This window comes from Zalophus californianus, chromosome 5, assembly GCF_009762305.2.
Source record: "Zalophus californianus isolate mZalCal1 chromosome 5, mZalCal1.pri.v2, whole genome shotgun sequence".
Classification (NCBI taxonomy): domain Eukaryota; kingdom Metazoa; phylum Chordata; class Mammalia; order Carnivora; family Otariidae; genus Zalophus; species Zalophus californianus.
Window position 1 is genome coordinate 111,802,600 of NC_045599.1, and position 26,612 is coordinate 111,829,211.

The 26,612-nt window shown below is 37.8% G+C and overlaps 1 protein-coding gene across 4 annotated transcripts; it reads left to right on the plus strand.

Annotated features, from left to right (window-relative positions):
• The first annotated feature begins 14,314 nt into the window (after positions 1-14,314).
• LOC118355917 (zinc finger protein 300) lies at positions 14,315-25,917 on the plus strand. 4 transcript variants are annotated; one of them, XM_027605479.1, is made up of 7 exons: positions 14,315-14,756; positions 15,475-15,599; positions 16,879-16,922; positions 17,246-17,283; positions 20,775-20,901; positions 21,144-21,266; positions 22,368-25,917. In XM_027605479.1, exons 5-7 carry the CDS (start codon positions 20,868-20,870, stop codon positions 23,924-23,926), a joined length of 1,716 nt encoding a protein of 571 aa, XP_027461280.1. In that variant the 5' UTR covers positions 14,315-14,756; positions 15,475-15,599; positions 16,879-16,922; positions 17,246-17,283; positions 20,775-20,867; the 3' UTR covers positions 23,927-25,917. The 4 variants fall into 4 exon arrangements, with proteins under 4 accessions (XP_027461280.1, XP_027461278.1, XP_027461279.1 ...); XM_027605477.1 differs by lacking the exon at positions 17,246-17,283 and having other exon boundaries at positions 22,368-25,916; XM_027605478.1 differs by lacking the exons at positions 14,315-14,756; positions 17,246-17,283 and adding an exon at positions 14,921-14,972 and having other exon boundaries at positions 22,368-25,916.
• The last annotated feature ends 695 nt before the right edge of the window (positions 25,918-26,612 follow it).

Consider the following 26,612-nt stretch of genomic DNA (forward strand, 5'->3'; position numbering starts at 1 on the left):
GTGTTCCCTTCTTCAGTTTTTTTGAAGAGTTTAAGTAGGATTGTTGTTAATTCTTTAAATACTTGGTGGAATTCACCAGTGAAACTATTTGGTCCTGGGCTTTTCTTTTCTTTCTTTCTTTCTTTTTTTTTTAAGATTTTATTTATTTGACAGAGAGAGCACAAGCAGAGGGAGAGAGAGGGAGAAGCAGGCTCCCTGCTAAGCAAGGAGCCCGACGTGGGATTCGATCCCAGGACCCTGGGATCATGACCCGGGCCAAAGGCAGCTGCTTAACCGACTGAGCCACTCAGGCGTCCCATGGTCCTGGGCTTTTCTTTGTTAAGATGTTTTTGATTACTGATTCAGTCTCTTACTCATTATTGGTCTGTTAAGATTTTCTATGAATGGTTCAGTCTCATGTGTTGTATGTTTCTAGGAATTTACTTCTTGGTTATGCAGTTTGTTGACATAATTGTTCTAAGTGACATGATCTGTAGTATTTCTGTGTTATCAGTTATAATGTCTCCTTTCATTTCTAATTGTACTTGAGTCTTATCTCCTTTTTTCTTAGTGTGACTAATGGTGTGTTAATTTTGCTTTTCAAAAAACCAGCTTTTAGTTTCATTGATCTTTTCTATTGTTTCTCTGGTCTCTATTTCATTTGTTTCTGCTCTGACTTCATTATTTCCTTCCTTCTGCTAATTTTTGGCTTAAATCTTTTCTTCCTTTTCTATGTCTTTGAGGTGTAAAGTTGATTGAGATCTTTGTTTCTTAATGTAGGTATTTATCACTGTAAACTGCCTGCTTAGAAATGCTTTTGCTACATCCAATAGGTTTTAGTAAATTGTGTTTCCATTTTCATTTGCTTCAAGATATTTGTAAAATATCTTGGTTCAGGTATGTGTTAAATTTCCACATATTTGTGAGTTTCCAGTCTTTTTTTATAAGTAGACTCATTAAGTTTCTATAATTTTTTTTAAGATTTTATTTATTTGTCAGAGAGAGAGTAAGTGAGCAAGAGCGCACAAGCACGGGGAGCAGCAGAGGTAGAAGCAGACTCCCCACTGAGCAGGGAGCCCAATGAGGAACTTGATCCCAGGACCCTGGGATCATGACCTGAACCAAAGGCAGACACTTAACCGACTGAACCATCCAGGTGTCCCTCTCTAAATGTTTTTCTAAATCAATTATTTGATCAGTATGTGCTTCTTTACAATTTATTTCTAAATAAAGAGAAAAGTCCTAATAGTTTATTTTTGTTTTTGTTTCCCTTGCCTCAGGAGACATATCTAGAAGGAAGTTGCTGTGGCTAATGTCAAAGAGGTTACCCTATGTTTTCCTCTAGGATTTTTATGGTTCAGGTCTCACATTTAGGTCTTCAATCCATTTTGAATTTATTTTTGTGTACGGCGTAAAAAAGTGGTCCAGTTTCACTCTTTTGCATGTTGCTGTCCAGTTTTCCCAACACCAGTTGTTGAAGAGACAATCTTTTTCCCATTGGATATTCTTTTCTGCTTTGTCAAAGATTAATTGACCATGCAGTAGTGGGTTCATTTCTGGGTTTTTTTATTCTGTTCTATTGATCTATGTGTCTATTTTTGTGCCAGTATCATACTGTGTTGATCACTACCACTTTGTAATACAATTTGAAGTTCAGAATTGTGATGCCTCCAGCTTTGCTTTTTCAAGGTTGCTTTGGCTATTTGGGGTATTTTTCAAGGTTGCTCTGGCTATTCAGGGTCTTCTGTGGTTCCATACAAAATAAAAAGCTTCTGCACAGTGAAGGAAACCATCAACAAATCTAAAAGGCAACCATCCTGGGAACTCAGGAGAAAGCCGCGGTCAAGGTGCGGGGGGACTCCGTGTGAGAGAGTTTCATTTGCCAGTCTTGTGGTGCTAACCTGAGGAGCAGGCATCTGATTTGACACACCTCTGGAACCTGCAGGGGTGCTGTCCTGGTGGAGACTGGCGTGACCCCAGTTGGCGCTCTTTCCCCTCTGCTGCTCCATAGCGCCAGCATTTCCGGGGTCTGGCTGTGAGTTTCCAGTTTTCTTTATTTTCTGGTTTCATACCATTGTGGTCAGAAAACATACTTGGTATGTTTATTCAGAGTCCCTTGAGATTACATATGAATTTTAGGATGGATTTTTCTTTTTTTTTTTTTTTTAAAGATTTTATTTATTTATTTGACAGAGAGAGAGACAGCGAGAGCAGGAACACAAGCAGGGGGAGTGGGAGAGGGAGAAGCAGGCTTCCTGCAGAGCAAGGAGCCCGATGTGGGACTCGATCCCAGGACCCTGAGATCATGACCTGAGCCGAAGGCAGACGCTTAACGACTGAGCCACCCAGGCGCCCTAGGATGGATTTTTCTATTTCTGCACCAAAAAAAAAAAATGCCATTGGGTGGGATTTTGATAAAAATTTTGTTGTGTCTGTGGATCACATTGGGTGATATTTACATCTTAAATATATTAAGTTTTCCAATCTGTGAATATGCGGTTTCTTTCCATTTGTGTGTTTTGTTTCTTTCAGCTGTGTTTGTTATTTTCAGTGTACAAGTCTTGTCTTCTTTGTTAAGCTTATTCCTGTGTATTTTATTCTTTTTGATGCTGTTGTAATTGGACTTATTAATTTCATTATTTGATTCTTCCATGTTAGTGTATAGGAATGAAGCAGATTTTAGTCTGTTGATTTTATATCCTGCAGCCTTACTGAATTCATTTATCAGATCTTTTGTTTTGTGGAATCTTTAGAGTTTCTATATATAAGATGTCATCTGAGAACAGCTAATTTTTCTTTTCTGTTTTGGATGACTTTTGTGTTTTTTTCTTGCCCAATTTTTCTTTTCTGTTTTGGATGACTTCTGTGTCTTTTTCTTGCCTAATGGCTTTGCCTATGACTTTCAGTGCTATGTTGAATATAAGTGGCAAAAGCAGGCATCCTTGTCTTGTTTCTGATCTTAGAGATAAAGTTTCATTATTTTACCATTGAGTATGTTAACTGTGGGCTTTTTATATATGGCCCTTATTTTCTTTTGATTTGTACTTTTGGAATGTTTTATTTAATCATGAAAGTGTGTTGAATTTTGTCAAGTGCTTTTTCTGAACCAGTTGAGATGATCCTGTGGTTTTCATTCATTGTATTCATGTGCCATATTACATTGATCTTCAGATGTTGAACCATCCTTACATTCCAGGAGTAAATCCCACTTGTTCATGGTGTATAATCCTTTTAATGTATGTTGAATTCTGTTTGCTAGTATTTTATTGAAAATTTTTATATTCATACTCATCAGGAATATTGGTCAGTAGTTTTTCTCTCCGTGGTATCTTAGTCTGGCTCTGATAACAGAAAAATGCTCTGAGAATTAGTTTGGAAGTATACCTTCCTCTTCAGTTTTTTTAGAAGATTTTGAAGAAGAGGGTGTTTATTTTCCTTTAAATATTTGGTAGAATTCATTAGTGAAGCATCAGGTCCTGATTTTATTTGTTGGGAGTTATTTCATTTGTTTTAGTTTTATTTGTATGTGTCAAAATACATTTTATTTCCAAAATAGTTTTTGCAACTATTTTCATGCAAAAACTGGGTCTGCTCAGTACTATCAGTAGAATCAATATAGCATGGTAGCTGTTCAGTTTTAGGTATACAAAGAATACATAATCTAAATAGAAAATGCTGAAATCCTAGAAATGTGCATTTAATTATTCACCATCGGCATCCAAACTTCACAAATATAATCCTTAGCATGCCTCTTGTGCAGTCATTCAAATTATTCAATTATTTGTATATTTTACATCCACATAAGACCCGGAAATACTCTATATTCAGATGAACTATTTATACAGTTTAATAAAAAGCGAACTCCCCACAACTATCTTTTTACCCTCAAAAACCAAGACTCTGAGCTGGTTTAATAGAATACCATATGTCTTCTTAAAAACAACCGAGAAAGGAGGCGCTTAAACTACTGACTTATAACACTCCAGTTTCAAAATAATCTAAAATGGGCAATAGAACACAATGACCTGTTAAAGGGGCACACAGAAACAAACTCAGGCTTATATGGTCAATTAACCTTTGATAAAGGATCCAAGAATATACAGTGGGGAAAAGACAGTCTTCAATTAATGGTGTTGGGAAACCTGGGCCACAATATGCAGAAGAATGAAACAGGACCCCTCTCTTAAACTATACACAAAAATACACTCTAAGTGGGTTAAAGACTTAAATATGAGACCTTAAATCATAAAACTTCTCAAAGAAAACATAGGCAGTAGTCTCTTGGACATCAGCCTTAGCAACATTTTCCTAGATCTATCTCTTCAGGCAAAGGAAATAATAAAAATAAACTATTAGGACTACAGCAAAATAAAGCATTTGCACAGGAAAGGAAACCATCAGCAAATCAAAAAGGAAACACACTACATGGAAGAAGATACTTGCAAACAATTTATCTGATAAGGGGTTATTATTCAAAATATATAAAGAACTTCTACAACTTGACACCAAAAATAATAACAATAATATATGATTAAAATGGGCAGAGGACCTGAATAGACATTTTTCCAAATAAGACATCCAGATGGCCAACAGACACATGAAAAGATGTTCACCATCACTAATCATCAGGGAAATGCAAATCAAAACCACAATGAGAGATCACCTCACACCAGTCAGAATGGCTAGTGTTAAAAAGACAATAAATAAAAGATAAATTATGTGTTGATGAGGATGTGGAGAAAAGGGAACCCTCGTGCACTGTTGGTGGGAATGTAAATTGATAACAGTCACTGTGGAAAACAAATGATAGAGTGAATGAACAGTTTTCCTGACAATCTGTGTGGAATAATATTCCAAAATTTCATAGATTAGGAAGTTCATACAGTGTGGGTAAGCTGAGATTAAGAAAGACCAGAAGAGAAAGGTATTTTTGTTTTGGGAAGATAATCTAAATCTTATTTGCTATGGCAATTGGCGAGAGTAGTGGTAAATCTATATACTAGTAAGAAGAGTGTTCTCAAAAGCCTTGAGGTGAAAGTTGGAGAAGAACAGACTAAAGTGGAATGGATTAGGGGAAGAGGTGTTTATATTGTCATATTTAAGCATGGTGAAGTTTTTTTTTAAGGCAAATTTATTGAGATATAATAGACACAATAAACTGCACATATTGAAAGTATATAATCTGGTAACTTTTGGCTTATGTATATATCAGTGAAACTATCACCATACTCAAGACAAGGAACATGTCCATCCCTAAAAGCTGCTTCTTACCCCTTGGTAATTAGTCTTTCACCAGCTCTCCACCCTCTCTCCAGACAACCACTGATCTGCTTTCGGCCACTATATATATTCTTTTGCATGTCCTACAATTTGACATAAATGGAATAATAACATGTAGATTCTTGTTTTTACTAGTTTCTTTCAGCATACTGTTTTGAATTTAATCCAATTTGTTGTGTATCAAGAGCTCATTCATTTTTCTTGCTTATTAGTATTCCATTGTATGGATAGTTTATCCATCCTATGATGGATATTTGAGTTACTTCCAGTTTTTGCTACAAATAAAGCTGCTATGAGCGTTCCTGTATAAATATGCACACATGTCTTGGATATTGTGTGTTGTATGCACGCATGCCTAATACTTATTCTCTTGGATAAATATTAGGAATGAAATGGCTGGATCATATACGTTTATGTTTAAAGGAAATTACCTATTTTCCAAAGTTATATGCTATTTTGCATTTCTACCAGCTCTGTGTAAAAGTTCATTTCTCTACATCTTTGCCAACATTTGGTAATACTAGTTTTTAAATTTTGGCCATTTTAGTAGGTGTGTAAGTGGTATCTCATTGTGGTATTAATTAGCTATTTCCCTGATGACTACTGATGTTCGGCATCTTTCTATGTTCTTTTTTGCCGTTAGTATATCTTTAGTAAAGTGTCTGTTTAAATCTTTTGCTCAGTATTTAATGATTTGGTTGTTAGAACTCTATACATTCTAGCTACTGGTTATTTATCAGATATATGATGTGAAAATATTTTCCCCTGGTCTGTGACTTGTCTTTCCATTCTCTTAATGGTGTCTTTTGAAGACCAGACTTTCAACTTATCATTTATTCTTTTGTGGTTCATGCTTTTATTGTCCTTACCTAAGAAATCTTTGACTAATCCTAAATCCCAAAGGTTTTCTCCTACATTTTCTTCTAGGAGTTTTATAATTTTAGATTTTATATTTAGGGTTATGGTCCATTTTGAGTTAATTTTTTTGCATATGGTATGAATAATGGAGTAAGGCTTCATTTTAAAATATAGATATCCAATTATTTGTTGAAAACACTATTTTTCCCCTCACTGAAATGCCTTTGTTGAAAATTTGTCATTATATCAGTTGGATCTATTTCGGATCCATTTTGTTGCATTTATCCATTTTTCTATCTTTACACCAGCACCACACTGTCTTGATTCTTGTGGCTGTGTGTATAATAAATCTTGAGTTCAGGTAGTATTAGACCTAAAACAGTTTTTTTTTTTTTTGCAAAGGTTTTTGGCTATTCTTAGATATGAATTTTAAGAATCATCTTGTAAATTTCCTCTCAAAAGCTTGCTGCAATTTAAATTGATTGCACTGAATCTATAAATCAATATGAGGTTTACAATAATGAGGTTTCTGACACATGAACAGGACGTAGTCTTCTTTCATTTCTATTTGCAATGTTTAGTAGTTTTCAATGTATAGATGTTTCACAATTTTTGTCAGACAAGCCTTTCACATTTAAAAGAAATTCTGTAGATGTTTTAAATTTTAGTCTGATAATTTGTTGATAGTATATGGAAATACAACTGCTTATTGATCTAGTATACTACAGCCTTTCTAAACTTACTGATTAGTTCTAATAGTAGCCGTTTTGTTATAGGTGGTGGTAGAATACATCAGATTTTCTATATAGAAGACCATGTACCTATAAATAAAGATTCTTTTATCTTTTCCTTTCCAAATTGGGCATCTTTTATTTCTTTTTGCTTTATTGCACTGATTAGAACTTCCAGTACAATGATGAACGGAAGTTGTGGGAATGATTCCTTCCACTTTATTCTTTATTGTTAAGATTGTTTTAGTATTCTATGGCCTGTTCTTCTCCATTCAAATTTTAGAATAACCTTGTCTAAGTTTATAAACAACAACAACTTGCTGTGATTTTAATAGAAATTACATTAAACCTATAGATCAGTTTGGAGGAGAAATAACCTCTTTACAGTTTATGAATCTTAAACTCAATGGATATGATATATTTCTCCATTTATTTTATTTCTTTCAACAACATTCTGTAATTTTCTTCCTAAAGATCCTTTAAGTGTAAGCGCAAGTATTTTGGTCCCTTTGTACCAATTGAAATATTATGTTTTTATGTCCATATGCTTATTGTTAGCCTATAGAAACGTGATTGGTTTTTATTCACTGATGTTCTTGTATCCTGTGACTTTGCTGAACTCATTTTTAAAAAAGATTTTTATTTATTTATTTGAGACATAGAGATAGCACGAGCAGGAGTGGGGAGGGCAGACAGAGAGGGAGAAGCAGAATCCCCGCCGAGCAGGGAGCCTGATAAGGGACTCTATCCCAGGACCTTGAGATCATGACCTGAGCTGAAGGCAGACACTTAACCGACTAAGCCACTCAGATGCCCCTCCTGAACTTACTTATTAAGTTTTAGGCTTAATTTTGGTAAATTCCGTTGGATTTTCTGTAAAGGACTGACATCATTCATGTCAGTTTTATTTCTTTCCTTTCTGATCTCTACAGTTCGAATTTTGATTTCTTGTGTTATTTTAATGGGTAGAATTTCCAATACTATGTTGAATTAGAATAGTGAGAGCAAATACTATTGCCTTGTTCCTGATCTAAGGAGGGAAATGTATAATCTTTCACCATTAAATATTATGTTTGCTATGGGTTTTTTCTTCTTTTTTGTATATGCTCTTTATCAAGTTGAAGAAATTCCCCTCTATTACTAGTGTGCTGTGTTTATCATGAATGGTGTTGGATTTTTGTGAAATGATTTTCCTGTGTTGGTTGATATAATCACATGCTTTTTCTTTGTATATTGTTGATAGATGGGTTACGTCGATTGGTTAATTTCCAAATTTGAGCCAGCTTTGCATACCTGGAATACATTCCACTTTGTCATAGTGTATAATTCTTTTAATAGATTGTTGGATTTGGTTTGCTAATATTTTGTTAAGGATTTTTGTGTCTAAGTTCATGAGGCACACTGGTCTATAGTTTTCTCTCTTGGTATGGTTTTGGTAATAATTTCCTGATAAAATTATTTGGCATGTATTCCCTCCTCTTCTGTTTTCTGGAAGAGATTAATAAAATCGATGTTATTTCTTTAAATTTAGATGAATTCTCCAATGAAACTGTCTTTTCTTTTTGCAAGATCTTTAATTAAGAGTAGATTTTAATTTGGACTCTGTAAATTATCTATTTCGTCTTGGTTGAGTTTTGGTGTTTGAGAAAATGGCCCATTTCATCTACCTTGTCAGATTTATGAGGCTAAAGTTGTTCATAATATTTTAGTATTATCCTTTTAATAACTACAAGATCTATAATAACTTGTTAACATCCAGGTCCACAAATTCCAATATCTTTTTCAAATCTGATCTCTTTTCTTTTTCTTTGATTTTTCTCCTTGTTATGAGTATCATTTTCCAGTTTCTATACATGTCCAATAATTATTTTTTTAAGGTTTTGTTTATTTGTCAGGGAGAGATACGGAGAGAGCACAAGCAGAGGGAGCAGCAGGCGGAGGGAAAAGCAGGCTCCCCACTGAGTAGGGAGCCCCATGTGGGACTCAATCCCTGGGATCATGACCTGAGCTGAAGGAAGATTTTTAACCAGCTGAGCCACCCAGGCGTCCCTACATGTCTGATAATTATTGATTTGACGCAAGACATTGTGAATTTTACCTTGTTGGGTGCTACTTTTGTATTCCAATTTTTTGTAAACCTTTTCTCTTCAGTTCAGTTGTTACTTGGAAACAGTTTGAGCCTTCCAAGTCTGATTTGTTAGGTGGCACTAGAGCAAGATTTTAGTGTAGAGCTAACTACTTTCAGTATTGAGGCAGAACCTTTTGACTACTCTTCCCGATGCCCCATGAATAGCAGAGTTTCCCAGTCTGGCTGGTAGAAACAGGTATTGATCTTGGCTTTTTGTGAGATCCAGTTACTGTTTCCTCCTTCATTTCATGTGTTTATTTTCCCAAACTTTGATAGCTTCCTTATATACAAACACTGACCAATATTCTGATGAATACTTGAAGTAGATCCTCTGCAAGACTCTGGAGTTCTCTTTTTGGTACAGCTTTCTCCTCTTTCGTCCTCTGCTCTGTGATTCTAGCTTCCTTGGTTCTTTCTCCTCACTCTGGGAGTCTGCTGGACTTTGTGCTCCCTTTCCCTGTGTTGTGTCCTGGAAATGTTCTCAAGGCAGCAAACTGAGCAATCAATAGGAGTTACCTCATTTGTTTCCCATCTTTAAGGATCACTGTCCTTAAATGCCTGATGTCCAATGTCTTGAAAACCATTGTTTAATACATTTGTCTGGGTTTTCCATTGTTTCTGGTGAAAGTGTAATCCAATCCTTGTTATTTCACTTTGGCCAGAAGTAGAAATTTGGGATTGTTTTATAAAATTTAATTTTGTTTTATAATGTTATAAATATTTTGAGGTTCTAAAGTCCGATCAACAGAACATGTACATTCAAAGAAGATTATGTACTATCTCTGTCCCCTCTATTTTGTTTTCTTCTTCCCTGTGGTAGCAAGGGTCTACAGTGGGCAATGATTCCCACCTCCTGGTATTCATGGCCTTTGTAATACCCTCCATATGAGTAAGTAGCATTGAACCAATAGAGTATGGCAACACAGAGTGAGTGTTACTTCTGTGATTAGGTTGTAAAAGACTGTGACTTCCATCTTGCTTACAGATTCTTTCTCCTGCCTCATTAAATATATAAGTAACAAGTTGGAGAGTCTTGCATGGCAAGGTACTGTGGGTAGCTTCCATCCACCCACCAGCAAAGATGTGAATGCCCTTCATTTAACAATCCTTGAGACAGTGAATTCTGCCAACAATCATGTAATTGAGCTTGGAAGTGGATCTTTCCTCATTTGAACCTTCAGATGAGACCCCAGCCTAGGCCAATGCCTTGATTATAGATTTGTGGGAGACCCTGAAGCAGAGGACCCAGATAATTCATGTCCAGATTCTTGACACAAAGAGACAATAAATGCGTGTTGTTTTAAGTCACTTAGTTTTGGGATAGGTTGCTACATTTCAGTAGATAACAGCACTCTTCATAGGTAATATTTTGATGGTTTATTCTTCCATTATTTGCTTTTTATTTTTCAGATATATATATATATATATACACACACACGCACACACACATATATACACACATGCATACAGTTGATCTTCATTATTCACAGATTCCATATCTGCAGATTCACCTAATTGCTAAAATTGGCATACCCCCCGATCAGTGTGGTGCTTTTGCAGTCATAGCAGACATGCGCAGAACAGTGAAACATCTGAGTTGCCTCATGCACACATTTCCATGTGAGGTCGAACTGAGGGGATGCTCTTCCTCTTGTTACAGCTTTCAAGAGGATGGAGACAGCAGGGGCAGTGTAGTGTAAGAAACTCCAGCTCTGGGGCCACTCTAGAGTTTGAATCTAACTCTGATACCTGTCAGTGTAGTGACCTCAGGTAAGTCACTTAATGCTTCTGAACTTCATTTTCTCTTTTGTAAAATAAAGAAAGTAGAATCTACTAGGATAAGTTGGTTTTAAGTTATAAAGTTTGTACAAGTTGTAAAATTCACAAAGTTGTGATATAAGATTATAATCCCTGTAATATATATGTATTGTGTGTGTCTTATGTATCTGTATAAGTATATATATATATATATATATATATATATATATATATGTATGTATGTATATATATATATATATATATTTTTTTTTCCCCCCCTGGGAGCAATGTTTCAGCATTCACTAATTCTGTTTGCAGCAACCTTATATAGAACATAACTATAATGAATAATGGGAGTTGACTGTATATATATTCATTCATTTTCATATTTTATAAAACTAAGTAGTAATAAACCATCTTCATTTTTCCCCATAACATTATATCCTGAATCTCACTCCATATAGTTACAGAGATTTTTCTGTCTCTCTTACTGATGAACAGTACTGTTTTATGTGTATACCGTAATTTATACAACCAGACCTCTGTTAGTAGATGTTTGTCTTCTTTTTTTTTAAGATTTTATTTATTTATTTGACAGAGAAACACAGTGAAAGAAGGAACACAAGCAGGGGCAGTGGGAGAGGGAGAAAAGCAGGCTTCCTGCCGAGCAGGGAGCCCAGTGTGGGGCTCGATCCCAGGACCCTGGGAACATGACCTGAACTGAAGGCAGACGCTTAACGACTGAGCCACCCAGGCATCCAGATGTTTGTCTTTTTTTTTTTTTAAGATTTTTTTATTCATTCGAGACACAGATAGAGAGAGAGAGCATGAGCAGGGGGAGAGGCAGAGGGAGGGGGAGAAGCAGGCTCCCCGTGGAGCAGGGAGCCCAATGCGGGGCTTGATCCCAGGACCCTGGGATCATGACCTGAGCAGAAGGCGGATGCTTAAGCATCTGAGCCACCCAGGCACCCAGATGTTTGTCTTTTGATATCAAAAAAAATAATACTAAATTGTAATGAATAATCTTTCTTTTGACCATTTTTTTGGTCTTTTTTTTTTTTTGCCAATGCATCTTTGAAATATATTCTTGGAAGTGGAGTTTCTGAATCGAAGGGTAAAAGTTATGACAATAACTTTTGACCGTCCTCCCCTTAAGAGGTGGGGCTCAATTCCCACTTGATTGTCAGTGGGCAGGCCTTCCTGAATCATTTTTAGCAAACAAAAGACAGAAGAGGTAATGAGATATCACTTCTAATTTAGGTTATAAAAAAACTGTGGCTTCTATCTTGTGTGCCCTTGCACGTGCGCGCTCTCTCCTTTGACTCACTTGCGCTTGGTAGAAGCCAGCTATTACATTATGAGGCAGGCTTGAAGAGAGGGAAGACCACTACCATGTCAGGATAATCAAGTAGCCTGTAGAAAGGTCCACATAGTAAGGAATGGAGCTTGGAAAATGATATTCTGAGATGTATCATCAGCCATTTATTTGATTGAATCTGAAAGCATATCCTTCTCCATTTGAGTCTTGAAATAACTGCAGCCCTGACCAACAGCTTGACTGCAAATCCATGAGACTAAATCTTAACCATCCAGCTAAGCCATTCCCAGATTGACTCACAGAAATATTTGACAATAAACATTTGTAGTTTCAAACTGCTGTTTCAGGTAATTGATTACACAGCAACAGATAACTAATGCATGCATTTTTGCTAGCTATTGCTAAACTACCTATACAGGGGCTGAATCATTTTTCTGTCCTACCAATAATACATGAGAATTCCTGATTCCCATGGCCTTATCAATACCATATATTTCCAAAATTAGAATACTTTTTTAAAACAAGGAAATAAATGAGACATAGTACCTTACTGCAGCTTTAATTTGTATTTATTTCATTATGAAGGAAGTCTCCTTCAGTTTCTTGCTTAATGAGATACGTTAGGGACAGCTTCTCATCACTCTTTGGATCAAGAGCTGCAGTTTTTACAATTCCTACAAGGCTCTCCATGGTTTTGGCCCCTTCCCATATCTACAACTTCCACTGGCATCATTCCTTGAGGATTCTGAATTAATCATCTCTGTACCCTTTGTGCCAAACACAGTGGCTACACCGTCTTAAGCCTGAAGCATGCAATAAATATTGATGTAACTGTAGGAGTTTAAATTGAAGGGAATGAGCACAACTGCCCACTTCTTACCCTCTTCTTTGTCTTGACCAAAAGTTAGGCCTCTCTCCTCTCTCAGGCACGTAAGCTTTGGCTCCTCCCCAAGTTTAAACAGACTAAAGCAAGATGTATATGCAGAACATCCTTCCTTAAAAGCTTTTTCTCAGAATGTGAGGACCCCAGAAACATTTTAAAGTGCCCTGTTTTTGCCACATGCACACTCCTACCTCTTCAAAGTTCCCGCTAACCCATCTTAATCCTATGTTAAAAAAAACAAAAACAAAAAACGGGGGGGGGGGAAGCTGGAGTGGGGGGGCGGGGTCAGTTTGATTTTGAAACGCTTGCAGATTTCTGAGATTAAAGTGTTCTCCCATCTTTCATCTTTTTTAAAGATTTATTTATTTGAGAGAGAGAGAGCACAGAGGGAAAGAGGGAGAGGCAGACTTCCCACTCAGCTGGGAGCCCCATGCAGGACCCTGGGATCATGACCCCAGCCCAAGGCAGACGCTTAACCAACTGAGCCACCCAAATGCCCCTGCAATCATCTTTCTGAATAAAATCCCTCCCTAAGTCCAGATTTGTTCTTACTTGACATGAGAAATATAAGTGCTCAATGTAAAATTGCTGCTGATTTAATTACATAAGCCAAAAATAATGTCTCCTTTGAAAACCATGATTCAAAATCGGATCTATTTAAGCACATGAAACATGTTAACACACATATAACACACACACGTACTCATTTATATTTTATAAATATATAAAAGCCTGGCGTATGACCTAATGGTTATGGTAAGTGGTTTGTAGGTTTTTTCACGTGATATTTTCCTGAAATCTAACCTCCTCGCTGGCTTCCTCTCCATTTTTTTCTTGTTTTTCAGTCTCCCCTTTCTCTGTCTCAATCTCCCTCTCTCTCTGAGTCTCCCGCGTTGTGTCCTTTAGCGTCCCACTTCTGTCCCTCTGCGCCCCGTTTTCTGCCCTTCAGGCTCCCACCGCTGCCTACACAGGCCTCTCCTTTAACCCCGTTATCGCAGCCCCTACTTTCTTCGGCTTCTCAACGTCATCGCTCTGGGCCTCAGTCTCCTCCCCGTCTCTGTTTTCCTTTCTTCTTCAGTCCGCCCCTGCAACTCCCTCCTACATTAGTAATTTCCTCTAGAGAATTCCTTATACTCGCTTTTAGTTTAAAGTTCATTTCTGCTGCGTATCCCTTTCCTCCACCCACCACCACCTTGGTCCCTCTTTCCCACAGTGGCATCTCCGCGGAGGGGACTGTACCATTTCAAGTTTCACCCCTCTCAGCAAGTAGAATCTCCCGGTGTAGGGCTGTACCATTTACAAACATGTTTAAGTAGTGTCGTCAATGAGAGTATTTTAACATTCCAAATTCCTCCTCTTTCACCAAATGCAATATTTTAATAGAGGTCGTATTACTCAAACTTCTTCCCCAATCCTCCTGTAAAAGCTCTCTGCAAAACCTCGTGCCTCACTGGTAAAGTCCTCCTTTCTGTCATCTTGCCCCCTCCCCTCGCTGCCGCTGTGGTACAGTCCAAACTCAGGAATAAACTGAATTCCTCGGCGTGTACGGACCTGACTGGACTCTCAATATGGCGGCTCCCACTACGAGATACAGCGCCTGGGAGCCGCCATCTTGCCTCCTGAACAAAGCCGCCGAGGGTGCAGACTGGGCCAAACCGCCCAGTACGGAACAGCGCAGGCTCAGGAGCCCCGCGCTGTACTCTCCCAGACAGGAAGCGGGAGAGTTCGCCAGTATGGCTGTGACAGCCGTCCCGGCTAAAGCGGTGATGGGCGTTTCAGGACCTGATAAGAGAGCCGCAAGTCGGAAGGCGGCTATGTGCGGTGAGTCCGTTAGATTGGTAACAGGAGGGAAGGGGTCTTTGAGGGTCAGTGATTGGAGGTTTATGACGTCAGGGGTGGGGAGGTTTGTGGGATTAGTGTTGGGTTTATTAGGGAGACAGGGTTGGAGTAAGGTATGAGATTAGTAATTGGGGAATAATGTGTCAGTGATGGGGTTGCCTGTGGGATCAGAAATGGCGTGTAGGGGGACTGACTGGGGTCAGTGATTTAGGGGACCCTGGAGAATCAGTGGTTGGGGAGGGGGCTTGGACTAAATGACCGGGACATCCGTGTCGTGGTCAGTGATATGATCGTCATGGGGGAGTTCTGTGAGTGTGTCATTGCTAGGCCCGAGGATTCAGAAATTTGGAGGGAGCAATAATGGGATCAGGTAGTCATGATGATCAGCCCCAATTTACTGGGAAAGACTTTTACATACATTTAAAATTTCCACAGGTTTTAGGCAACCCTTGAGTTCTTAAAGTTTAGACCCCCTTTCTCAGTTCACCATTGCACCCTGAGCCTGGTGCTTCCCCACCCGCCACGATCCTTTTAAAACAAGACCGAACAAATAAAAAAGGATGGATTATTACCAAAAGTGTGACTTTAGGCCTTTTTCTAAGCTTATTGAAATCATTTTATATTTTATTCAAGAAACACTTACTGAGCACCTGCCAGGTACCCAGACATGAGCATCACTATTTTGGTTGTTTCCTTCCAGATCAGTTTTGACAACGCCTGGAATACTCCATATAAAACAGTCTCCCTGTCATGGGAGCATTCAGTTCCTCTGAACCAGTTGTCTTGTCTGCATGACTCCTCCTGGGACTGAAAAAAATTGACCAGGTATATACCTTCCTGCACTGTAGTATATTGTCTTGTATGAGTGGTTCCAACTATCACCATTTTTATACGCAGATGACTGCACTGTTGAAAATCTGCAATTATAGTTTAAACAGAAAACATCTTTTTTTTAATTAAAGATTTTTATTTATTTGTCAGAGAGAGAGAGCACAAGTAGGGGGAGCAGCAGAGGGAGAGGGAGAAGCAGGCTCCTCACTGAGCAAGGAGCCCGATGTGGGACTTGATCCCAGGACCCTGGGATCATGACTTGAGCCGAAGGCAGACGCTTAACAACTGAGCCACCCAGGTGTCCCTAAACAGAAAACATCTTTTTTTTTTTTTTAAAGATTTTATTTATTCATTCATGAGAGACAGAGGGATAGAGAGAGAGAGAAGCAGAGGGAGAAGCAGGCTCCCAAGGAGCAGGGAGCCCGATGCGGGACTCGATCCCAGGACCCTGGGATCATGACCTGAGCCGAAGGCAGACGCTTAACCATCTGAGCCACCCAGGCGCCCTAAACAGAAAACATCTTAAAATTAACATTTTGGTCCATGAATATTGTTTGGCAGGAGAATTTACTGAGTTGACGGAAAATATAAAAGATCTCTTGGGAGATTATTAGAATTCAGCTACTGATTCTTTCTGGGGAATAAGGGAATACATTTCTCAGTTTTCTGTTTGATCATGGCCATTCTTAGTGCTAGGGTAGTCCATCTGCAGTTAATCTTTATATAAATCTAGGGGCGCCTGGGTGGCTCAGTTGTTAAGCGTCTGCCTTCGGCTCAGGTCATGATTCCAGGTCCTGGGATCGAGCCCCGCATCGGGCTCCCTGCTCGGCGGCAAGCCTGCTTCTGAACCCTCTCCTACTCCCACTACTTGTATTCCCTCTCTCACTGTGTCTCTCTCTGTCAAATAAATAAATAAAAATCTTTAAAAAAATCTTTATATAAATCTATTCATGTTTTTTGCTTTATAAAAATATTCTACAAATAGAATTATTGGTTCTTAGGGGAACAATAAGCTCTTAGTCAATATGAAACATATCTATACAATTAAATCACCTTGACCAAGGTTCTGTATCATCATAGTGTAGTCACAAGAGGACTTCCTTCACCTAGTGCTTCCTGACCCTTCTGCAAGGACCAAACAGCCTTATCCCTGGTTGTCCCATCATCCACCTGACTTCTAGTGGTGAATGTTTCTGGATTGGTGAATGTGGAAGCTGCAGACTGGGTCTGGTCTGTGAAAATGTCCTTCTGATCACTAGTTTTGCTCTTTCAGGCATCTGCCCTGTTGGAAGAGAGCAGAAAATGATGAAGTCCCAGGTGAGTTGCTTTTACTTTTAATTTTTAAAGTTTCCTCTTTCATTTTCTGTCCAGTCAAATGGGGAAGTACAGATAGCTAAAATTTGGAGTAGGGAAAAGGTAACCAAAATAAAGATCAAGACCTAGAAAGAGTTCTAGGTAACATGTGGATAACCTGACCTGAAAACATTTTTAAAAATGGATGTATCAATTTTTCTGATCTTCTTGCAGACATCATCAATTACACAGTCCTCTAAAGAGAAAACAGATACATGTCTCATGGAAAGAAATTATTTCTTGCCATGTAAGACTAAAACAGATTTCCATTCTGGATCTTTCTCTAGGTGGTGGAGTATACAGTGTTCTCACCAACACTCCTGTGGTAAATGCAACAGTAGATTTCTTATAGCTGTCTCTTTTAGAGGGAAGGTATCGTAATGTCATAGCTAAACGCCTTGAACCTTATTCTTCAGAGCTGGGCACATCAAACTCCCGCCTGTAGGCCAAATCCAGTTGTCTGTTTTTATGAACAGTTTTATTGGTAGCACAGCTAAACCGTTTATTCATGTATTGTTGTCTACAGCTGTTTTCCTGCCACAGTGGCAGCGTTGGGTAAGTCACCAGAGACCATATGGCCTGCAGTGCTGAAAATACAAACTTTACGGGAAAAGTTTGTTAGATTTCTGGTTTAGAGGACCTAATTGATTACAGAGGCTTTCTATTGTCCAGTTTTATCTACTGATAAAATCTAGATAAAAACAGGATAGGTACATTTTGAATGGTCTTCAAAAATCTAGATAACACAGGATAGGTACATTTTGAATGGTCTTCCAAAATCTATTTTCTTCCCAAAGGGCAGTTCTTAAATTGTAATTATCTGGCAAAGCTTTGTAGAGCACAGGCCCCTGATGTTCCATACCCTTCGTTTGATTTCAGATTGTGTAGGATCACTGTCCAACTCAAGGCCAGTTCCTTCTCTGCGCTTCCATTTTTAACAGTCTACATTACTTTTTCTCCCTGCCAACATTAGCTATATACACGGTATATAAGTTTTGAACTATATAAACGATAAAAATTTAAAAACTGAGACTCATTTTAACTTAAACTCTCTTCCTCCTGAGATTATCAGTGTTCACCATTTGTTTGTAATCTTCCAAGCCTTTTCAATATGAGTATAACCGATTAAGTGTGTACCCGTGAAAGTACAAATGTATAAGAGTGTCTCTTTATTGTGTTTTTCTTTTGGAAAAATAATGTTAGAGTAAACATTCTGTGCTGCAACTTGTTTTTTAATTTTACTGTCCCATGTAAAGATTTTTGACTATTTTCCTGTGCCAGTACCTAGATTTCTTTATTATCTTAGCAGATGCATAATATTTCTTTGCAAACTGGTTGACCTGGGACTGTTTTCTTATCTTTATAATGAAGCTTAGAATCCTCATAGGGTTGTTATGAGAGTTAAGCGAATAAAAACCATGCCTGGCACTGTATCTGGGGATGGTTTGTTCTGTATTAAGTGTTAGTTGTTGTTATTGTTAGTATTATTATTATGTCATCATCACTATTATTGTCAAATCTAGAAATCTCATGTATATTTTACAGTAGACTTAACAAGTGAGTTCTATTGCGAAAAGATGGGGTTGTTTTCTTTTGGATGTCAGTAGCTTTGGAGTTGTGCTGTCCAGCACGGAGCCACCAGCCACATGTGGTTACTAAACATTTGAAATTGGCTAGTCTGAATTGAGATGTGCCATAAGTGTAGAATACATACTGAGTTTAGAAGATATAGTTCCAAAAAGCTCACTAATAATTTTTAAAGATTGGTTACACTTTGAAATGATATTTTGGATGTATTGGGATTATTATATATATATATAATATTTGAAAATTAGTTTTTGATTATGGCTACTAGAAAGTTTAAAATTACCTATCTGGTTAGTCTTATATTTCTGTTAGAGCAGCTTTAGAGAAGGAGAATGGATTTTTTATTAGCTTAATAAATCCAACTACCAGAGCTAATTAACTGATTATATGCCTCTTCCTGTAAGAAGAGGGATTTGTATTTTTTCCATAGTGTCCAGAAGTGAAGTCATGTTTGCACACGTCTATTCTCACTTTCTCTTTCTAACACCTGCTCTCCATCTCTTCCATTCTCCCAGTCACCCAAGCCACAAAAAAGTGTTTGTAGATGATAAAAGTACGATTTCCTACTGATTATGTACTGTATTTTTCTCACAATTAACAAAATCTATACATACTTAGTATGTTGAAGCATTTGAGTATATATATTTTTGAGATTTTATTTATTTGAGAGAGTATGCACAAGTGTGTGAGGGGGAGCAGAGGGAGAGGGAGCAGGAGAAGCAGACTCCCTGCTGAGCAGGGAGTCCCCATGCAGGGCTTCATCCCAGGACCCTGAGATCAGGACCTGAGCCAAAGGCAGACACTTAACCGACTGAGCCACCCAGGCACCCTGAAGTATTTGAGTATAATTAATAAAGCAAAATCCAAATGTTAGAATTACATCTATTAATATTCCTGTCAGAATGGATTTTCTCTACATTCCACATTTATTTTTTTTCTCATGTCACTGTTATTCAGATCAAAAGAATATAACTGCTTAATGCACAAAACTATTTTTAACTAAATGTGAACTTGATTTTATTCTCTATAATCATCATTCATTCCTTTTTAGCAAACATTTGTTGAGTACCTAATGTGTGTCATATGCACTGGCTGGCTGTGGAGTATCTCAAGATTTAGGTTTTTTTTTTTTCTGGGAGGAATGCAGAGAAAAATTAGGTAAATAGATATGGAAACCAGCACTGACAAATAAAAGCTCTATAAGAGACATGGGAGCAAAGAACTGTTAAAGCAGAGATGGGGAGCAACTTAGAAAGCAACTTAGAAAGAACCAGCTTTCTAAGGAAGTAGGAAATAGGCTCAAAGGATTATTAAATCATGAGGGAAGTAGGATAAAGATGGGAAACATTTGCAAAAGTAGAAAGAGCAGAGTGGTTTTAGGAAGGCTGAGAATTTGAAGAAAACTAAAATATAGGTTGTTTCACGGGAAGTTTGACTAAGGGTGTTATTAAAACAATAAGATGCAAAAGATCTTGTTTACAATATCAAGGAGACAGTGTGGAGTGCAGTGATCAAGAACTCAAGCTATCAATTCAGAATACGTGCTTTTAAATCTGCTAGTTAATCATATATTCAGTGTATAACCTCTGGCAAGTAGTTACTTAACCACTGTAATCCTCAGTTTTCTCATATGTAAAATGAGGAAATTAATAAGGCTGTTTAAGGGACAAACTAAATGCCTGGCAGCTTGATGGTGTGAATGTGGATGAGAGGCATCTTAAGATTGAGATCACTTAGATGAGACTGATTGTATATGCAATTTACAAAGTGTATATTGGGGTCCACCCTAATGACCTCATAGAATTACCTCTGCAATGACCCAATGTTTCCAAATACAGTCACATTCTGAGAAATTGGTGATTAGTACTTTAACATATGCATTTTGAAAGGGACACAGCTCTACCTTGAACGTATGGATTCGACATTATTCTTTTCCTGTTGGCTAACCAGTTGTTTCAATATTATTCTTTGAGTAATCGGTCTTCTTCTCGGTTATTTGAATGCTGCCCTTATCATTTATTAAATTACCATTTGCATCAAGTAGGCCTTTTGATTTACCTCTTCTGTTTTCCTGATCTGTGTCTGGCACTTCTTGTAAAGACAGGATTTTGTATTGTTTCTGCCAAATACCATGATATGATATAAAAGTAGGTGTAGTACAATTTTGTATATTGCAATAGAAATGATGAGAATGATCACTTCAGGTTGAACAGGAATATACTGTTACAGGGCTTAGTATCATTCAAGGATGTGGCTGTGCATTTTACCCAAGAGGAGTGGCAGCAACTGGACCCTGCTCAGAGGACCCTGTACAGGGATGTGATGCTGGAGAACTTCAGCCACCTGGTCTCAATGGGTAAGGATGGCTTCCCTGCATAACTCAGACTTGTCCATCCAAGTTCCTTTCCTTATCAGGTGCCATGGTTGGTAGTTCCTGACATATAATGACTTTTATGATCTTCAGACCTTCCCAAATGGAGGTCATTGTTTTTGCTGAGGGCCACCTGGATTGCTTCATTGTAGCCCTCCTGAAACTACACCTTCACTTTTTCCTTCAGTGCAATCAATCCCAATTCCTCTGTGATTTCCATTTAATAGGATATCCAGTTTCCAAACCAGATGTCATCTCTAAGTTGGAACAAGGAGAAGATCCATGGATCATAAAGAGAGACATACCAAATTGGATCTTTCCAAATGAAAATCAGGACGATGGGAGACAAGGGAAGTAAAATATCAGTTTGTTTTGTTTTCTTAATTGATTGATGCCTGAGGTTTATGTTCTATCCTTATTGAAATCTCTTATTCTTTGTCCCTGTGCTGAGAATTTAGTAGGCATTCAACAAATAATTAAATAGTTGTAAACTTTTAGAAGGGGGAGCTATTTCTTACTGATCTTCTTTCTCTCTGCATATATGTATATTTTTAACACCTTTTATGAGAGGCAATAGAAAGGCAAATTCCTCCCAAGAACATAGGTTGTACTTCAGATGGTAAGACCTCCAGGTACATGGCTCTACACAATTATATGTCAAATATAGTTACTGTCTTAAAAGTTCAGAGAAAATGAGAGTCTAAAGATACAATTCGAAAGGCATTTTTCAGAACATGCAGCTGTAGCTGCTTTGAAAGATATATAAAGTGTTGATGATGCTGAAGGAGGAGGGTGAAGGCAGACTGGTGGGGAGAGAGTATATGAACAAAACCTTGAAGTTAGAGAATTAAGGCTTTTCTGGGAGAACTTTGCTAGTTTTACTTGGTACATATAGGAGGTATTAATGACAAGTAGTGGAATATAAGCTTGGGTTTTAAGTGTGAATCTGATACTGAATCCATAGCAGGATCTTGGATTTTTCTGTTGTTTGTGTTAGTTTTTAATTAGGAAAGTAGAATGAGGAGAGTTAAAGTATTTTGAGTACAGAGGGACCTTGTTTCTGTGGATAGTGGTGGCAGGATAATAGTAGTTAAGTATATTTATAGCAAATGGTTTATAAGAGAAATGAATTCAAAAGGTGAAAAAGGTTTCCATTCAGAAAGCAGGGAAAATGGAAAGATTCTAGGAGAATAATCCAAGATTCAGAGTGATAATAACACAGATACTTTTCTGTCTCCATCCGTTCTAATTTTTTCCATGAATTTTTCTCTTTAACATCCTTTTCCATCCATTCATCTGATCATATTTTATGCTGTACTGTCCTACGAGATGGCTTGTCCCCATCCCTGTGTTCTGAGTTCATCAACTACATTGATTAATCATTTGTTCTGTTCTTCTGCATTCTGTTAATTGTTCTTTACAGTTGTTTTATTTATATTTCTTTCTTTTAGACAGGAAAAGTAACCTTGACAACCCCAAAGCATGTATTTTGGGGTCTGTTTCCTTCCGTAATAATATCCTGAAAGGAGTCACAAAGGATGGTTCATTGTACTCCATCTTAAAAGTCTGTCAAGATGGTGGCCAGCTGCAGAGATGTCATGAAAACCAAGACAAGCTTTTCAGGCAAGTAACAGTCATTAACAACAAAACAGTGACTGTGGAGTCAGGACATAAATATAATGCGTTGGGAAAAATATTTCGCGATTGCATAGAGCCAGATACTTTAAGACAAAGATCCCATAACTATGATGTATTTAAAAAGAACTTGAAATATCATATTGACCTACGTAGTTGTAATAAGAGCAATTCAAGAAAAAACCCTGATGAGAGTTTTGGATGTGGAAAATCATCTAGCCATGGTGCATCTGATTCTAATCTTGAGAAAATTCACAATGGAGTAATGCCCTGTAATAATAATCAGTGTGGAAACATTTTTAGTAGTAAACAATCCCTTATTCAATATCAGAATGTTGAAACTAAGGAGAAAACCTGTGTATGTATTACATGTGGAAAAGCCTTTGCTAAGAAGTCACAGCTCATTGTACATCAACGAATTCATACTGGAAAGAAACCATATGATTGTGGTGCATGTGGGAAAGCCTTCAGTGAGAAGTTTCATCTCATCGTACATCAGAGAACTCATACTGGGGAGAAACCTTATGAATGTGCTGAATGTGGAAAAGCCTTCTCTCAAAAATCTTCCCTCATTATACATCAGAGAGTTCACACTGGGGAAAAACCGTATGAGTGCAGTGAATGTGGGAAAGCCTTTTCCCAGAAATCACCCCTCATTATACATCAGAGAATTCACACTGGAGAGAAACCTTATGAATGTAGAGAGTGTGGGAAGGCCTTCTCCCAGAAGTCACAGCTGATAATACATCATAGAGCTCATACTGGAGAGAAGCCATATGAATGTACTGAATGTGGAAAAGCCTTCTGTGAGAAGTCCCATCTCATTATACATAAAAGAATTCACACTGGGGAGAAACCGTACAAATGTGCTCAGTGTGAGGAAGCCTTCAGCAGGAAGACAGAACTCATTACACATCAGTTAATTCATACTGGGGAGAAACCTTATGAATGTACTGAATGTGGAAAGACCTTCTCCCGGAAGTCACAGCTCATCATACATCAGAGAACGCATACTGGAGAGAAACCCTATAAATGCAGTGAATGCGGAAAAGCCTTCTGTCAGAAATCACATCTCATTGGACATCAGAGAATTCACACAGGAGAAAAACCTTACGTATGCAGTGAATGTGGGAAAGCCTTCTCTCAGAAGTCCCACCTCCCAGGGCATCAGCGCATTCATACAGGAGAGAAACCTTACGTATGTGCTGAATGTGGAAAGGCCTTTTCCCAGAAGTCAGACCTTGTTTTACATCAGAGAATTCATACTGGGGAGAGACCCTATCGGTGTGCTGTATGTGGGAAAGCATTCATTCAAAAGTCACAACTCACTGTACACCAGAGAATTCATAACAGTGGTAAAATCATAATGAACTGAACACAGAAAAGCCTTCTCAGTATTAGCTCAAGCCTTAATAAATATAGGAACCTGACTGATTTGATATTTATGGGACATCTTTATAGATAAAATTGTAGAAGAGAATTCATGTCTGTAGTGTGGTGATACCTAGCTCAGCAAAGATGATGGAAAATAATCATAAATGAAGAACATTTTCAACATGGTGTATAAAACGTTTAAAGTTATGGTCAGTAGAACAAATTATGTATATAGAATATTGTCAAGTTACATATTCTTTATTATACTACATTAACAATAACCAGACATTGTGAAATTGCTAATATTAGCTTGGCATAATTTTGGCCATACAGTAATTCCCAATAAAGGACATAAGGAAAGCTTGAGTAAAAAGAAAAAGAAAGAAAATCAACTCCTAGAAACTACATTATTAGGAGGGGCTTGGCATGACCCCTAAAGATACATGTAAAATTCTTGCACAAAGATAGGTGGATCAGATTCAATACAGGTGATGTTTATGCATTTTCCCATCTCAAGCATATAAGTTGACCTGTCTCTCTGGAAGGATCCTGGACCTTGAAATCAGTGCGCCTTGACCTGATCTCCCATTTATTCTTCCTCACTGAGAGTTTGGTATTGTGGAAATGCTTTGGTACTGAGCCAGATGGTCTTGTGTTTTAATCCTGGCTTAGCTACTCACAGATTGTGTGACTTCAAGCAAGCCTGCTTCACCCATCTGAATATTTTCTGTTATCATTAAAAAAATGTAGAGCACATTTTCAGTTAATATTAGTTCTTTTTATCTTTCTCTTTATCCTCCTGCAACTGGATGCTAAGACTAATGTGTAAAAACTACATCTAAACTTGCTTTGCATTCCAGACACTCTGCTCTTGATATCCCATTCCCATGACTGTTCATTTTACTGTCTTTGACCCTGGTAGCCTTGATTCTTGGTATGTTAAAGTGACATTTTATTGTGCTTTTATTATTTTTTACATACATTTATATAAACTGGTGATTACACATAAAGATCCTGTCTAATGTCTCTCCAGTTCTTTTCTGACTCCTGCCCTCCCCACAACTGTTTTCCCTGGGAACAAAGGACACTTGCAGAGCAAAACTCTTGGGATGAGAAAGTATGCCTGCCACAGATTTGAGAATTTGATATCTCTAAAATATCTCTTGCTCTCTTTCCTGTTGTTCTGCCTATTCCTCCATGAGCACCCTTATTTGTGGTGCCTGCAGAAGGGCAATACTTGGCAAGAATGAGGGTGTCTGTATACTTATGTTCACATAGTTCTTCATATAGTTCCTGCTTGATTCCTTCACGTTTCCTGCCCACCTGATCCTCTTCCTGAAGGGCTGAACTGTCTCTTAAGAAAAAATGGGGACCCTCTGGGTAAGAACCTCTGCAGGGGAGAGGACATGCCTAACGGGGATGTGAGACATTCCTAGTTTGTGTGGATAAATTCTTGACTTCATTATGAACAGTGAGCTGAGAACACTCACATCAGATATAAATTGACCATTCAGACCCAGGAAAGAAGGCCTAGGAGTACAGATTTTGGGTTTAGCTACTCTGACATTTTCTCATGGAAGATGTCTCAACTGATCCTTATGAGGCATGAGAAGGACCAAAAAATAAAATAATTTTGTGAACACACAGAAATTTAGTGAAGAGCGAGTTCTATATAGTGACAGCTATGGGACTAATGTAGATATAACAAAGATTCATAATTCCTACTTTACAGGCCTCCCATTTGGTTTCCCACTGTCACAAACCTCCAGCCAACCTTGTTGATCTGATGATGGACTTCTATAAGTATCCCAATTTAGACTTAGCACCTACTAATTTAATACTTCACCACTTCTTTTTTGAGCATTTTATTAGAGGAGCTAATCAGTGCAATGCAGCAAGAATAGGAAAATAGGCATAAGGATTAGAAAGGAAAAAGTAATATAGACATTGTAGATTATGCAATTATGTATAAGAAAAGCAAAGATATACTGATTAAATATTAGAAATAAAGGAGTTTAGTTGCTTTATACAGTTTCAGTATTGAAAAATAAACTAATTCTACATATGAGCAACAGAGTGAAATTTTTTTTTTAAGATTTTATTTATTTATTTGACAGAGAACGACACAGTGAGAGAGGGAACACAAGCAGGGGCCAGTGGGAGAGAAAGAAGCAGGCTTCCTGTGGAGTAGGGAGCCTGATGCAGGGCTCAATCCCAGGACCCTGGAATCATGACCCGAGCCAAAGGCAGATGCTTAACGACTGAGCCACCCAGGTGCCCCACAGCAGAGTGAAAATGTAAAGATACCATTTACATTAGCATCAAAAATAAGGACCACCTGAAATAAATCTAATCATATAGTGTAGGACCACTATATAGAAAATTATAAAACATTACTGAATAAATTAAACAAGGCTTAAATAAATTGAGGGATTTATCAAGTTTTTTGGCTGAAAGACTCAATATTAAAGATGCCTATTTTCCCCCAAAGTGATTTATATATTGGGGAGATGAGGAAAGAAATTCAAATCCAAAGGAATAAGCCCATTCATAACTACAGAGTTAGCTTATTTTATTGAGCAACAACGAAATACCATAAAGCATGCAGGTAACAAGCAACTGGCTACAAATTTCTGTGAGGATTTTTAGCTCTATTATGGAATTAAAGCAACGGTTTTATGAATCAT